Genomic DNA, 15,314 nt, shown 5'->3' on the forward strand with positions numbered 1-15,314 from the left:
CTGATGAACACGTTAATAAACTGTGGTATATGCATGTAACGGAATATTACTGAGTAATGAAGAAGGTGAATTTCAATGATACATGCTATAACATAGGTAAGCCTTAAAAACATTATGTTTACTGAAAAATTCCAGTTACAAATGACCATATATTATATGATTCCATCCATATTAAATGTCCAGAATAAGCAAATGCTTAGTGAAAGGGAGTAGATTAGTGGTTTTCTAAAGCTGAGGTTGAGGGCAAGAGAGAAATAGTTACCCCTAATGGGTACTGGCTTTAAGGTGATGAAAAGTCCAAAGAAAGATCAGTAGTCAGAGGTTAGAAAGAAGGGAGAATAGGTGGAGCACAAAGGATTTTTAGAGCAGTGGAAATACTCCGTATGATATCAGAATGGCGGCTATGTCATTATAATTTGCCTAAATCCATAGAATGTACAATATCAAGAATGAACCCTAATGTAAACTATGGATTTGGGTAATAATGATCTGTCAATGTAGGTCCATCAATTGTGACAAATGTACCACTCTGGTGGAAGATGCTGATAATGGGGGAACCTATGCATACCTGGGAGCAGGAGACATATGGGAAATCTCTACCTTTATTTGGCTGCGAACCTGAAACTGCTAATTTAAAAAGCCTATTTAAAAAAAAAATCAGTAGTTGGGTAGGGAGGGATGAACAGGAACAGCACAGGGTTGTTTTTTGTTTTTGTTTTTGTTTTGGTGGAGGGGAATAAAAATATACATAAGACAAAATTTACCATCTTAATCATTTTTAACTGTACAATTCAGTGTTAAGTACATTCATATTGTTGTGCAACCATCACTACCATCCATCAGCAGAATTCTTTTCATCTTCAAAACTAAAACTATACCCATTAAACAATAACTGCTCATTCCCTCCTCCCCTCTGCCCCAGTGACCACCATTCTATGTTCTGTCTCTATGACTGTAACTACTCTAGGTACCTCACGTATGTGGAATCATACAGTATTGTCTTTTTGTGGCTTATTTCACTTACCGTAATGTCCTCAAGGTTCATCCATTTTTGCAGCATAGGTCATCATTTCCTTCTTTTTTAAGCTTAATAACATTCCATTGTATCTACATACCATTTTGCTTATCTATTTATCTGTTGATCAATACCTGGACTGCTACCCTCTAGCTACTGTGAACAATGCTATAAAGGTAGTTGTAACAATCTCTTTCAAGACCCTGCTTTCAGACCACCTGACTTGCTCAGTAGGTAGAGCACGCAACTTGTGATCTCAGTGTCATGAGTTCAAGCCCCACTTTGGATGGAGAGCTTACTTTAAAACAAACAAGACCCTGCTTTCAATTCTTTTGGTAAATACTCGGAAACGGAATTGCTGGATTATATGGTAATTCCTTGGTTAATTTTTGAGCAACCACCATACTGTTTTTCACAGTAGCTGAACTATTTTACATTCCCACCTACAGTGCACAGGTTTCTAAGTTCTTCACATCCTCACCAACACTTGTTTTTTTTCTGTTGTTTTCACAGTAGCTCTCCTAACAGGGGTGAGATAGGCCACAGGGGATTTTTAAGAGGTGAAACTATTATTTATGATCTTGAAATGCTGGATACATAACATTATACCTTTGTCAAAACCTACAGAACTTCACAGCACAAGGAACGAGCCTTAGTCTATGCAATTTTTAAATTTAAGTTTATTTATTTATTTTTTGAGAGAAACTACAAGCCGGGGGGGGGGGGGGAGAGAATATCTTAAGCAGGCTCCACACACTGCCTGGAGCCCCACATGGGGCTTGATCTCACAACCCTGAGATCATGGCCCGAGCCAAAATCAAGGATGGACACTTAACCAAGAGAGCAACCCAGATGCCCCATCTATGCAATTTTTTAAAAAATCATTGAGAAAGTAAGAGGATCCCAAGAAAGAATGCAGACTGAGATTTAAAAAAAAAAAAAATTCTAACTGTATTATAAATGTATGAAAAAAGTTCACTGAAGGGTATGAGGGAAATAAATGGTGCTGACCTAAGTAACTGAAAATTAAGAGTCTGTAGAACTAGAGGGAAAAGGAACTGCATATAAATACTGTACTCTAGTTGATAAAGTTGTTTCCCAGAGGGCCACAGGTTAATAACACTGATATTGCTATACTACATCTATACTGAAACGGAACTATTGAGCAAATGGATGGCAGCCAAAGGGAGGTGTCCCAAGTGGGAATTTACAGATAAGCAAGAAGAGGCTAGAAGGATATATACAAATGGATTAGTGTTAGAGACATCATTAAATATTTAATTTAATATATAGACGGTTACATATAGAAATATTTATATATACAGTACACTTACACAGCTTAGTATATACACATATATTTCTTGGTTTTATCAGCTGAAAGAGACTAAAAGAATAAAACTGCAGTAGCAAGCACATCTACCTCCTATATCTTGGTCTCTAATACCATTCTCCAATAAAAGGAACCAGGGCTCTTTGGAGAAATGGCCGATTCAAAGACTGGGACAGAAAATATGCAAGATGAGCCTGGAAGTAAAGTTGTTCTTTAAAAAAAATCTTTATTGGGGTGCCTGGGTGGCTCACTTGGTTGAGCATCTCCGACTCTTGGTTTCGGCTCAGATCATAATCTCAGGGTCCTGGGATCGAGCCTCGTGTTGGGCTTCCTGTCGGTGGCGAGTCTGCTTCCCCTCTCCCTCTGCCTCTCCTCCTGCTCAAGCACGCCCGCTCGCTCTCGCTTTCTCTCTCTCTCTCTAATAAATAAGTCCTTACTGATGGAGATGTGTTACAGTGCTGTTACGGCAGCCAACTGAAAGCACTCCCAATGGTCACAGCTAGAACAATCTGAGCAACAAAATAAATGAAGCAGCATTGCATTATATCCTTGAATCCATACTGCTATAAATGAATGAATAAATTAATAAATGGGGGAGAAGAGATAAATTTTCCATGCAAAAGAATTCCAAATAAATTATGTAGCTACTCCAACCATAAAAAAAGGGAGCATAACTCCTTTCTCTTTAAGTATGGGCTACGACAGTGACTTCCTTCCAGAGAGTACAGTATAGAAAGAGAGGGAAAAATAACTTTATAGTGAAGAAATCTGACAAACACTACTTCAGCCAAGTGAGCAAAAACAATATCGACAGTAATAAATCCTGTTGATGATATGTACCTTTGAAACGATGTGATAAAAATGGCACATCATCATCCTCCCCAAAACCGTAACCCCAGTCTGATCACAAATAAAAACATCAAACAAATTCCAGTAGAGGCACCCTGCAATATACCTGACCAATACTCCTCTAAATTCTCAAGGTCATCAACAAGGAAAGTCTGAAAAAATGGCAGACAAGAAGTACCTAAGGAGACATGACAACTAAATGTAATGTAGAACAGAAAGACATTAGGTAAAAACTAAGGAAATCTGAGTAAACTATGGATTTTAGTTAACAAAAATATATTAATATTCATTATCTGTAAGAAATGTTCCACTCTAATGTATCAATTTAAAGAAAGAAAAAAGAAAAGAAAAGAAAAGCCAAGTGCCCGTAACTCCAAGCTGAGGGCCTCTTACTTCCTGGAGTCAATTTTATAGCTTGATATTATACCTACATGACTAAGAGACCCGGGTCACTACAGGAGATCTTTATTGTTTCCAACATCCAGGAAAACTTTCTCCCCACAAAATAAACTTCTGGACTTCTTCTTCAGTCCCTGCAGTGCCTTCCTTCACTCAGCCTGAGGTTAGGTAAACTTCAACAAGCCCTGACCATCAATTCTGACCATTATGCAAAACACCCATCTATTCTGGCAGGTGATGTCACCACGGCATGGTATGGCAAACGGAAGGTGGACTATAAACTCCAGGTAAAACACATAAGCCCTTCACCACCAAGCTCTTAAAATGGTGGTGGGCCATGTTAGACTCTGAAAGACCTCAACTCTAAAATATCTGCTTCATCACTTGTATTGCTGCCTCTTCTTAACCCCCTTGCTATTATTCAAATATCCATAAATAAATATGCATGTGTGTGTTTTGCCTCTATAAAGCAATCATTAATTCCCTGAGGACAAACACCATAAATTCTGTATTTTGGGGTACCTTATACTTATTCCCCTTCTTTTCTAATAGAACCCTACTTTTGTTCAGGTGGCAATGTGCCCAGCTTTGGACAGTGAGACCTAAGGGGAAGTTTGTTGTAGAAACAGTGGGAAAACTTTTGCCTTCCGGACAAAGAGGCAGACATATTTGATTTTGTTCCTCTTTCTTTTTCTTACTTTTTTTTTTTGGCCTTAAATACAGACATGATTGTTGGAGCTGCAACTTGCAATTGAGGGAAAGTCCAAAACAGTCCTGAAAGTGCTAAGTTCATAAACCCAAGCCAGTGACTACCCCCCAATATCTTGTTATATAAGTCAAATAAACTGTTTAAACACCTGTTTAAAAAAAATCAGGTTGTGGCCCCCAGCACCATAAACAGCAATGATAAATGTGACTTCAAAAGAAAGACTACAGTATACCTCCTTAGCTTTCAGAATAGGCTTGGAAAGGAGGTAGAAGATCTAATAACAATCCCAGGGGGAACTATTAAGCAAAAACCCTTAAAGGGATCAAAAACTTCAAACAGCCCAAACTCTAAACTTAAAGGTAGGGCATATCAGAACTCAGTATGCCCTAATCTTGACAGACATCTTTCCAGGATCCTGGGATCACAAAATATTTAAGGAAAGTCTCTAACATGAAAAACAAGAACCAAAACAAGCAAAAAGGGAAAAAAAGCAACTTAAAGGCTACAAATAGTATGCAAGGATAAGAAAACTAAACACAATAAAGCAAAAAACCTATTTTTGGTATACACGAAGAACTAAAAGAAGATAAGCAGAGGATGCTATGTTAAAAGTACATTGAGAAAACAGGGGCTCCTGGGTGGCTCAGTCGGTTAAGCATCCAGCTCTTGATTTCAGCTCAACTCTTGATCTCACCGTCATGAGTTCAAGCCACACACTGGGATCCACACTGGGCATGGAAACTACTTGAAAAAGTGGGGGAAAAAAAAAAAAGTACACTGAGAAAACAAACAAAAAACAACTCTTAGAAATTAAAAATGCAACAGCAAAATAATTAAAAATTCCATGTAACAATTTTCAGTTTCCAGTAGTAGCAGGCTAGGTTTTTTGATCACCTATCACTATTCTACTGGATAAAAACTTTTAAATATGGATAAAATATATTCCAAAAATGTAAAGCGTCAAAGACAAGCCAAGATAACAAGGAATTACAAAGTCACAAGCAAAAAATGAGAATCCAAAAAGGGAAAAAAAAAAATAATAAGCATATAAGCTACTTTGGCCCTGAGGATGTTTGCCAATCCTGGAAATCAGGATCTTTGTTTTGATATCGTAGCACAAGATAGGGGGACGGAAATCAAAACCCAACAACCACAAAAAGGAATTTCAAGCCCTGGTTTAAGGTGGTCCCAGACTAGGAGTGACCCCAGGCACACAGAAGAAAACACAAATCCTACAGATAAAATGAAATACCACAAACTAACCATAAAGGATGATTCTCACACACAACATGTTAAATGAAAGAAGACAGATGAAAAAAATATACATATATATTGCATGATATTATTCACGTGAAGTTTAAAAAAAAACCTACAAAAGTAGGGGCACCGGGGTGGCTCAGGTCATGATCCCAGCGTTCTGGGATCGGAACCCACATCGGGCTCCCTGCTCAGCGGGAAGCCTGCTTCTCCCTCTCCCGCTCCCGCTCCCCCTGCTTGTGTTCCCTCTCTCACTGCCTCTCTCTGTCAAATAAATAAATAAAATCTTTAAAAATAATAAAAATAAAATTAAAAAACCTACAAAAGTAATCAAAGGCAATACAAGACAGAATAGTGGTTACTTTTGGGCAGATATTTACTGGGAATGGCATGAAGGAAACTTCTGTATCTTGATCTTAGTGGTAATTACATGAATGTGTTCATTTTGTTTAAAAATCTTAATGTTGTACTCTAAGATTTGTACACTTTAATGTATGAATGTTATATCTTAATGAAACTTTAAAAGGATGAAGGTAAAAGAAGGTCATTTTCAGATTCAAAAAGTTAACAAATGTTGATTATATTCAGCCTTGGCAAACAGTAAAAGATGTTAATTTAGTTCATTATCTAAGTCTAGAAAATTGATTCAAAAGTTATAGTTTGTATTTATTAAAAAGCTGTTTGCCATAGCTGTTGCAATAATTTTGATTTTTATAATTTGTAATGGAAAAAAAATCTCAACCACCACTAACATTTGCAAAAATCTCTCAGAATCAACACTTGTACTCACTAAAAACCAATCTTTTATGTCTTCCCAATTCATTAAGTCTCAGACAATTTACATTACTCTTACATGATCAAGAGAATGTTAACTGTTCTCATTTTTAGAATCCAAAGGCTTAGGGGCGCCTGGTTGGCTCAGTCAGTTAAGTGCCTGCCTTCGGCTCAGGTCATGATCTCAAAGTCCTGGGATGGAGCCCCACATCGGGCTCCCTGCTCAGTGGGGAGTCTGCTTCTCCCTCTGCCTCTCACTCGTTTTCCCTTTCTCTCGCTCTCTCTCTTTCTCGTGCCCTCCCTCACATAATAAAAAAATCTTCAGAATCCAAAGGGTCATAAAATAAGCTATCACTAAAAAATAATCATTTGTACTCAATCAAGGAAATGAGAATTCCAGACCTAAAAGAGAAAATTTTCATATGAAGAGGTACAATCAGTTTTATTTCCGGATTATAAAAAGGATCCCTAAAAGAGGCACCTGGCTGGCTTAGTCTTTAGAGCATGGACTCTTGATCTCAGAGTCATGAGTTCAAGTCCCATACTGGGTATGGAATCTACTTAAAAACAAACGAAGGATCCCTAAAGTTAAACAAAGATAAAAAACTTACATCCTGGGGGAAAAAACCTAAATACCCTTAGTATTAAAAACATAATCTGAGGATAGAGTTATAGCAATTCATTGATTTCCTCATTCAACAAATATTTCAGTGCCTATTATATGCCCATTACTTTTGTACAAATTAGGTATACAGCAGGGATACAGCAGAAACAAAACACAGGACTTTCACTCTGGAAACAACAAAATAATGGTGTGGGGAAAAACAGGAAAATCTGACTCTATATAAACATTTGTATTTTTTCAAACTACAATACATAATACTAATACTTCACATATTTCATGAAGCATTGTGAAAGTCTGATGATTAGTTTTCTACCAAGAACTTAAGGAAAAATTGCTAAGTTCCAAATATTAATAACTAATTTGGATTCAATAGGGACATTTTACAAAACTTTTATTCTTATTATTCTAGATTTCTTTCTCTTGGGCTCTATACAATTCTAAATGCTGAATCCCACGTTACAAAAAGCAATCAGACATCATCTTACAATGCCTTACAGCAGCTCTCTATTGTGTAAAAGAGGTGGTTTTAAAGAACTAGTCTATGAAAATCCTGTAAACATAATCACAGAATACAACTTACTATAGGGAAAAAAGGAAAATGCTTAAAAGCACAGGTGACAATATTAAAATTAACTGTATCAACAGATTATTTTTAAGTACAATCAAATTTTAGAGCACACCATCAATTAAAGGTGGTATTTCAAAATATTCCAAAATACTTTTGTTATGTGAGAAAATTAGTGCATAAATCAGCTCATGAAGCTATTAATCAGAGCAAAACTGGGAGGACCAAAACTTACTACATTTCCCAATGAACACCACTCAGCCTCAGAAAAAGCACCGGAACTAAACTGATACAGAAGTAAAAATATTAACTCACAGATACGGGAGAGAAGGAAAAACGGTATTAACAAACAGCAGAAATAACATATATTTAAAAAATACAGCTGATATCAAGGCCAATAACACATTGTTAAAAGAACGAACACCCTTCAAATATTCTTGCAGAGGTGATAAAATCAATAAATTTTCATCTTTTAAAACCCAAGGGGATTCTTTCTCCTGCCACCAAAGCATTTAGAAGGAAGAAATAATCCCTTCTACTAACACAAAGTACAACTTCCTTCTGTGGATTTTTAAATGTTTTTAAATGGTCTAAAAATTGAGTTTATCATATGCTAATAAATAAGTAACACACCTCTCTCTCTCTCTCTCTTCCATGAATGTAAATCAAGCATTCAGCCAAATCAACCTCTTAGCCTGGTCCCACTCTACCCTGCATCACTACTTTCCAGCCATCCCATACTCAGATTCAAGCCAAACGTAACCACTACACTCAGGTCAATCCAGCAAACATTTACTAAAGATCTGAGTAGCAACAGGCTCTATGCCAGGCAGTGTGCTGACAGGGGAAAATATAGCAATGAATCAGACAACGATTAAGCAATGAATAAGACATGATCTCTGCCCTCTAGGAACTTAGGCACCTATATGCAAAACCCTCCTTAATTCCAAAGCCCATGCTAAGTATCTTTTTGTCATATCTGATATACATAGCCTGGACTAATACATGGAACAGCTTTTGTTTCCTATAAAACAAAACCTTTATATAATCTTTTCCCACTAGTTTTTAATAAACTGTAGGTATGACTATGTTCCCCAAAACAGAATTTTTTTTTTGCTATTGAGCTAAAAATGTTTAAAGACTGAAGACTAATAAATAAGACAGCACTTGTAGGTGCCATAATTATGAATCATTACTATTCTCTTATTTTCTGCCGGCAAACAGGGGCTCATATATAGGAAAAAGTAGGTAAAATAGGTTTTTTTAAGAATTTTATTCATTTATATGAGAGAGAGCAAGCGAGCATGGGGGCAGGGGGAGCAGACTCTCCGCTGAGCAAGGAGCCTGTTCCCAGGACCCCAGGACCACAACCTGAGCCAAGGCAGATGCTCAACCGACTGAGCCACCCAGGTAAAATAGGTTTTTAAGTGTCCAGCCGAACTCACATTTATAGACTGGGGAAAGGAGAAAGAAAGTGAGTGTTCCAAAATAAAGGCAGGGAAGGGGAGTGGAACTGAGTGGTTTAAGGAAGCAGCAAATGCAGAGGAGAGGGATAATTGGTTAGAGGCCATTCTCCAGCTTCCACCTTAACACAGTCAGGACAGAATGGTGGCATAAATAGGTGTCTTGATTCACTCTCAGCCTCCTTAACTAAGAATAGCTGTAATACAATGTTGAACACAACAATTTCTATCAACAAAATGGAATATAATATACAAATATTTATACCATGACTATTTTTCCAAAGGTTTGAATGTACAAGAAATAACTATAACATAAGGTGGTAGTCCCATAAGAAAGATATTATCCAGAATGTGCACTCTGGAGAAAAGGGGGGTTCAGAAGAACTGGTCAACAGAAGACATTCTGCACAGTTATGCCAACATAGAGGAGTATTGTGGAGTTAGGAAAGAGTATCACCTCAAAATGACTCTAAGTTTCCTCACGGCAGGACCAATATTATGAGCCTTCATAAATTTCACCATACATTCACAGTGCTCCCCATAACAGACACTCAATAATCACTTTATTGTTTAAACTAAATTCCTATAGCAATTTCATGGCCTTTGAAAAAAGTAATACCATTAATTAACAAGGAGCTTTCGTTGTCAACCTCCTCTACTTGGGTGAACAGATTTTCCAAAAAATGTGAAGTAATGTTCAAGTCAGTATTACAGAGACAGTCTAACCACTATGGACTACCATGGAACTACACTGCTGTCTTCTAGACAAATCTATTAATGTGGTCTAAGATTTCTTCAGCTATTTCTGCAGTCACATCACAGACCTGTAAGTCAGATAAAGTCACAAGAACTACCTTTAGGTCAGTTTTTCCCCAACTGTAAAAAGTTTTTAAACCAAACACCTTAACTTCATAATCTTGGTTTCAACTTATTTAGACATTCTTAAACCGTTATCTAGACCACTTTCTATCACCAGCTACAAAGGCCTTCAGAACCATAAAGACTTCCTCCAGGATGCACTTTTCAATCAGTAATCAATGTTCTGGGTAAAGAACTATTAATCCAATTGGGCAAAATACGCATGATCACCTACAGGCATTGTTTTAGTCAGTGAAAACAGAGAGATTAATCCCATTCTACACTCCAAGACTCAAAAGTCTAATTCACTTACAGCACAGATATTAAATAAATTCTATAAGGACAAAAATAAAGAAGGATTAAGGGTTAAGACTAGGGTATCCAGGGGCGCCTGGGTGGCACAGCGGTCAAGCGTCTGCCTTCGGCTCAGGGCGTGATCCCGGCATTATGGGATCGAGCCCCACATCAGGCTCCTCCGCTATGAGCCTGCTTCTTCCTCTCCCACTCCCCATGCTTGTGTTCCCTCTCTCGCTGGCTGTCTCTATCTCTGTCGAATAAATAAATAAAATCTTTAAAAAAAAAAAAAAAAAGACTGGGGTATCCACTAAATCTATTATCCAATTCAAATTTTTAAATTTCTTCCAAAGAGTATGAGCGGGGTGCCTGAGTAGCTCACTCGGTTGAGCATCTGCCTTTGGCTCAAGTTGTGAGACTGGAGTCCAGGATCGAACCCTGAGTAGGGCTCCCCACTCAGCAGGGAGTCTAGCCTGCTTCTCTCTCTGCCCCTCTCCCTGCTTGTACTCTATCTCTCAAATAAATAAATAAAACCTTGAAAATAAAAAAAAGAGCATGAACTTTGTCAAACGCACTAAAGAATTTAATGAAAATAACAATGGCTTTTAAATTACACACTCTTAAAACTAAGGGCCAAAAATCACATAGAGGAAACTAAGGCATAAAAAAAGTTTATAAGACCCAATAAATTAAGTCAGATACTGGAAGCTACCTTCTAACTTACAGAAGAGTCACCTCACTTCCCTTGGGGAGCAAATTTCTGAATAAGTCATGATATGAATATAGCGTGCTCAGCCATACTTTTTTCATATCTATATACACACAATCCACGCACGATTTTTTTTTTTCTGGCAAAATTTGGCTCCTCAAAACAGCAAAAAATATCTCCTAATAAAAAAAACTTATTGATTAAACGCAAAACTTTTCCAACTCTAATTTTCTTCCTTGTAAAAAGAGCTAATAATTACAAAATCTGATTTGTGAAATCATTGATTCATACTCGGACTCTTTTTGATCCAACCATTCTTCCCATGATGATAAAAAAAAAATCAACACAATAAACAACACTTAAGATGCTATCTTTTAATTATGTTGCACCCTGAAGAAATGAAGACACTGTCATCTCTTTGATATTACGCAGAACACAGAACCCAGAACTAAGTCTCTAGCATGTATTCAATGCTTACTTAAATGCTTATTTGGAACACATGAAATACCTTGAAGCACAGCTCAAATCAAGTACCAGCTAATTCATTTCCCCTCACAACCACACACAGCAAAGTCTGACATAACCCACTTAGCCTATCACTATTAGTTCTGTCCCCCAGAGTATTTAAGTGATTCTCTGTTTTATTACTTTATTCTCAAATTTAACATAAGACTTAAGAAGCATTAAAATAGCAATGAAACTCCAAAGAATATAAGAAAAAAACTTAAGTTTGAGTGCATAACTGCATTCATATTTTTGTAACATATTCCCAATAACTAAATCTTTGGGATAGTAATGTGATCTTAAACATGAAATAATAGAACTGGTTTCTAAATTCAGAATTTCAAGAGAATTCTCCTAACCTCAAATTCCTCAATGACAAGAGCACAGTATAGGTGTTTGTTACAATCCACTGGAAGCACAATATCCTTATTCAAAACAGAACAGTAAAAACAGAAAATCCAGTCAAATTTTTCTAAGGTCTTTTCTGGTCCCAACAACAGCCCTCTACACCAACTTCTATTTACCTAAGGTTTAAGCATCCAGATGATACTAGCTGATTCTCTATCATTTAGTTTCTAATAAATCTTTCCCTCAAATCCTAAAATCACTAAAAAGTTTAAAACATGGTGCATTAAACTTTAAGAGGAAACAATTTAAAATCTTTTTTTCATAATTTCCAAAAGGATACAAAACAATTTTTAGTTAACAGAAATTCCCATCTCTTCTACAGTTTACCTTTCCAAATTGCTGAGAAATTATTCAAATGCTTAAAGTAACTAACCAAATTACGGGGGGGGGGGGGGGCGGTGGAGATTGCTAATCACTTCTGAATGCATTATATTCTTTAATTATATCTTTAAAAAAAACTTTTAAAAATCGCGTTTTAATCTTCACTAAAATACTCTTTCTCTTTACAACTGTTTTTCTGTAGTATGATAGAAAATGCTTTTTAAATCGAAAAGTTAAATCTAAATATTACTCCATTCTTCCTATGTGTACTTTAAAAAAGTATTCTGAGTACATTTTTGCTTCCTCTGAAACGTGGATCATTTAATGTGTAAAAATAAAAATATTTACTAATTATAAAAATGGAAAATAAAACTATATCCATCACTTTAATTTATGACGCACTATAGTCAATTATAAAATGTACAAAATCAAGGGAAAAGACCAATAATGCTTGAGAATCTAAAGGGTTAAATTTTACATAATTCATTTACTACATAATCCTCTCTAATATAAGAAAAATTAATGCTATCTAAGAAACGAATGTCTGAGGTATTTTCTCTTGGGTGGTGTGTTTACAGACTGGGCAAACACTTGTCTTGAATGTTGCAGGAGATTCCTGGGCTGGCTAAGTGTTCTACGAGATGAACTCTAAAGTCTCTTTCAGTTCTAAGATTCCCAATCCGTGAGTAAGAGATGAAAAACAACCGAAAAAAACATTTTGCCGTTCAATTAACCAATCTACCTTCATTCGCATCCTACATGCTCCTACCGAGACAAAAAAAGTTCTTTCTCCCCTCTCTCTGCAGTGGTTTCACAAGACCCTCGTTAACAAAAGGCACGGAAATGTACACAGGTGGGATAAAAAGGGGAGTGGCTGAAGCCAGGCGGCTCTCGGGACAGCGCCCCCACGCCCCGGGTCTCTCGGCTGCACCTGAGAAATCACTGCCCTCCACACCTCCACCCTTGCGAAGCGGCGTCGCGAGCGAATTCTCCGACCTATTACAGTCTACCCGCACCTTGGCCAGACACTGGGCATTGTCTGAAACCTTCAGCGCGCAAGAAAGGCAAGGAGGAAAGAAAGAAAACGGGGAGAACGAGTGAGAATAAAGAACAGCGGAAGGGGAAGTAAAGCATTCGGGAAGCCCTACGCTCCTTTTGGCAAAATTGGCTTCCCCGTCGATACATCAATTTAATTCAGATTCCGAAAGCCAACCCACCCCCCCCCGCCCCCCGCCCCCAGCCCCCAGCCCAAGGCAGCAACCGGGGATAACCCAGCCGGAGTCCCTGAAGCCACGCGCGGGTTCTGGGCGCGCACACACACACACAGGGAGAGGGAAATGGGTTTGGGGGCTGGGCCTGGCTGGCCGGAGGCCGGGCTCGGAACAAAGCCGCCTGGCTCCCCCTACCTGGGGCGAGGGCGGTGGGCGGCGCCTCGAGGCTCCCCGCACCTTCCTGGCCCGGCGACGCCCTCGCCCCAGGGACCGTCGCCCGGGCTGGGGGCCGCAGCGGGCCCCCCTCCCCGCCCGCGAACAGCGCCCCTTCGGGACAATGGGCCCCCTCCCCCGCCTCGGGGCGGAGAGATACAAAGGGAGAGGAGCGCGGCCCGGCAACAAGCCAGGCGTCCGGAAAGTGAAGACGGAGGAGAGAGACAGGGAAAGGGAGAGGATGGCGGCGGACGCGGGAGTCCGCGGGCCGCTCTTCCCGCCGTCCAAGGCGCTGCCCTCAGCCCCGCCGCGGCGGCAGAGGCGGGAGCGCAGACCAGCAGCCACTCAACCCCGGCCGAGAAGGAAGAGGGGTCTGCACACAAAGAAGAGTGGAGCCCCCACCCTCCGCTAACGCCAGAGGCAGGGATGGCCCAAAGCGCTCTGGCCGCCGACGGTCAGCGGCGCCCGCCCTGCCCGCGCCCCTCGCCGGCCGGAGTCCGCGCGGGGCGCCCCTCACCCAAACTCACCCACAGCTCTGTGCCCCAGCTCATGGCGGAACTTGAGGCGACTCGGGCCGTCTGGCTGCTCCGCTGTCCGTCCGTCTGTCGGATCTGCCCTTAGTCTGTCCGACCTCCCACTGGCTGGCCGACGGGCTCGCAGCTCCACCGCTCGAGCTCCGAAGGTGCCGCCACCGCCGGGCTCCCCAGTGAGTGAGAAAGACGCGACTGGAGAAGCCGCCGCCGACGCCGCGTCCCCGCCTCCCAGAGCCGGCAGGGAGGGGGCCCGGGCCGAGGGGAGGCGGGACGCGGAGAGGGGAGGGGGCAGGGCGCGGTGCACCCTGGGATCGCGGCGGACCCGCGCTCGCCGGGCCTCCGCGGGCCGAGTCCCCTCGCGGAAGGGTTTCCCACGCTGGTGGTTCGCCCGCTCGGTCTCTTCCCGCCTGCCCTTTGGCGCTCGGACAATCCCACCGCCGCCGCCCCGACAATCCCACCGCCGCCGCCCCTCGCATCTCTGTCTTCAAGGTGGAAAGGGAGAGAAGGGAAAGACGCCCACCACCCTTCTCTGCCCTGAGACCGCTTAGATGAGGCAATTCCAGTCACCATTCCTTCGTGCCTTTTGCGTCCTCCACCTGGAAGAAACCCTGACATAGATGCCTCTTACAAATCCTTGGGTTTACGTAGTCGGAGATTTTTATTTTTTTTAAAGTCTCAATTGGTAAGTTGATCTTGGGAATCACCAAAATGTGTAGAGGTTGAACGTCAAATGTGAATGCAACGTTCCACGATTCTATTTTTAATAAAACATTTTAATTTTATAAGTTCTGTCAGGAAATCATAAAAAGAGGCAGATCTTTTCAGCATTCATTTTGGGATGTTGCCATAACAAGAGATGAAAGACATGGACCAATGTGAGCCGAGCTGTCACCTGCAGGAAACGAGAACTGAGCTTGCCCCAGCTGCAGGTTGCCCCAGCGGAGGAATGGGCACGGAGGAATGGGCACCTCGTCTGTGGAGGCTGGACAGGAACCAGATTCCTCTCCGGTAGTGCAAGGAGCCTATTGGAACTTCAGACACCACTCGCTGAGGATATGGGAATCTTGGAGGCAGATCCACCATTTCCTTTTTCCTCTGTGGAGTTACTTCCCGGCCTTTCTGAGCGATCATTAACTGCAATCAGCCAGTTTGGCGGGTACTATTAGATACAAGATACACCTAGCAACTCCTAACATATGCTTTAGCATTAATTGCTTGTCTCCTAAACACACACACACTTCAGTCCAGTCACTAGCACAGTACTCCTCAGTGTTAAG

At 40.5% G+C, this 15,314-nt stretch overlaps 1 protein-coding gene across 5 annotated transcripts in view; it reads right to left on the bottom strand.

Annotated features, from left to right (window-relative positions):
• Nucleotides 1–14,306, bottom strand: part of FNBP1L (formin binding protein 1 like) — a 99,875-nt gene extending 85,569 nt beyond the window's left edge. For 3 of the 5 annotated variants that reach the window (XM_048220688.2, XM_044383637.3, XM_026497591.4), the window contains exon 1: nt 14,032–14,285. In XM_048220688.2, the coding sequence (XP_048076645.1) occupies nt 14,032–14,055 (24 nt within the window). In that variant the 5' untranslated portion in view covers nt 14,056–14,285. Of the gene's footprint in view, nt 1–14,031 lie in introns of all 5 variants that reach the window. The other 2 variants (XM_026497592.4, XM_026497593.4) reach the window with 2 other exon arrangements.
• Between the last annotated feature and the right edge of the window lie 1,008 nt (nt 14,307–15,314).

Source organism: Ursus arctos, unplaced genomic scaffold (genome assembly GCF_023065955.2).
Source record: "Ursus arctos isolate Adak ecotype North America unplaced genomic scaffold, UrsArc2.0 scaffold_12, whole genome shotgun sequence".
Classification (NCBI taxonomy): Eukaryota; Metazoa; Chordata; class Mammalia; order Carnivora; family Ursidae; genus Ursus; species Ursus arctos.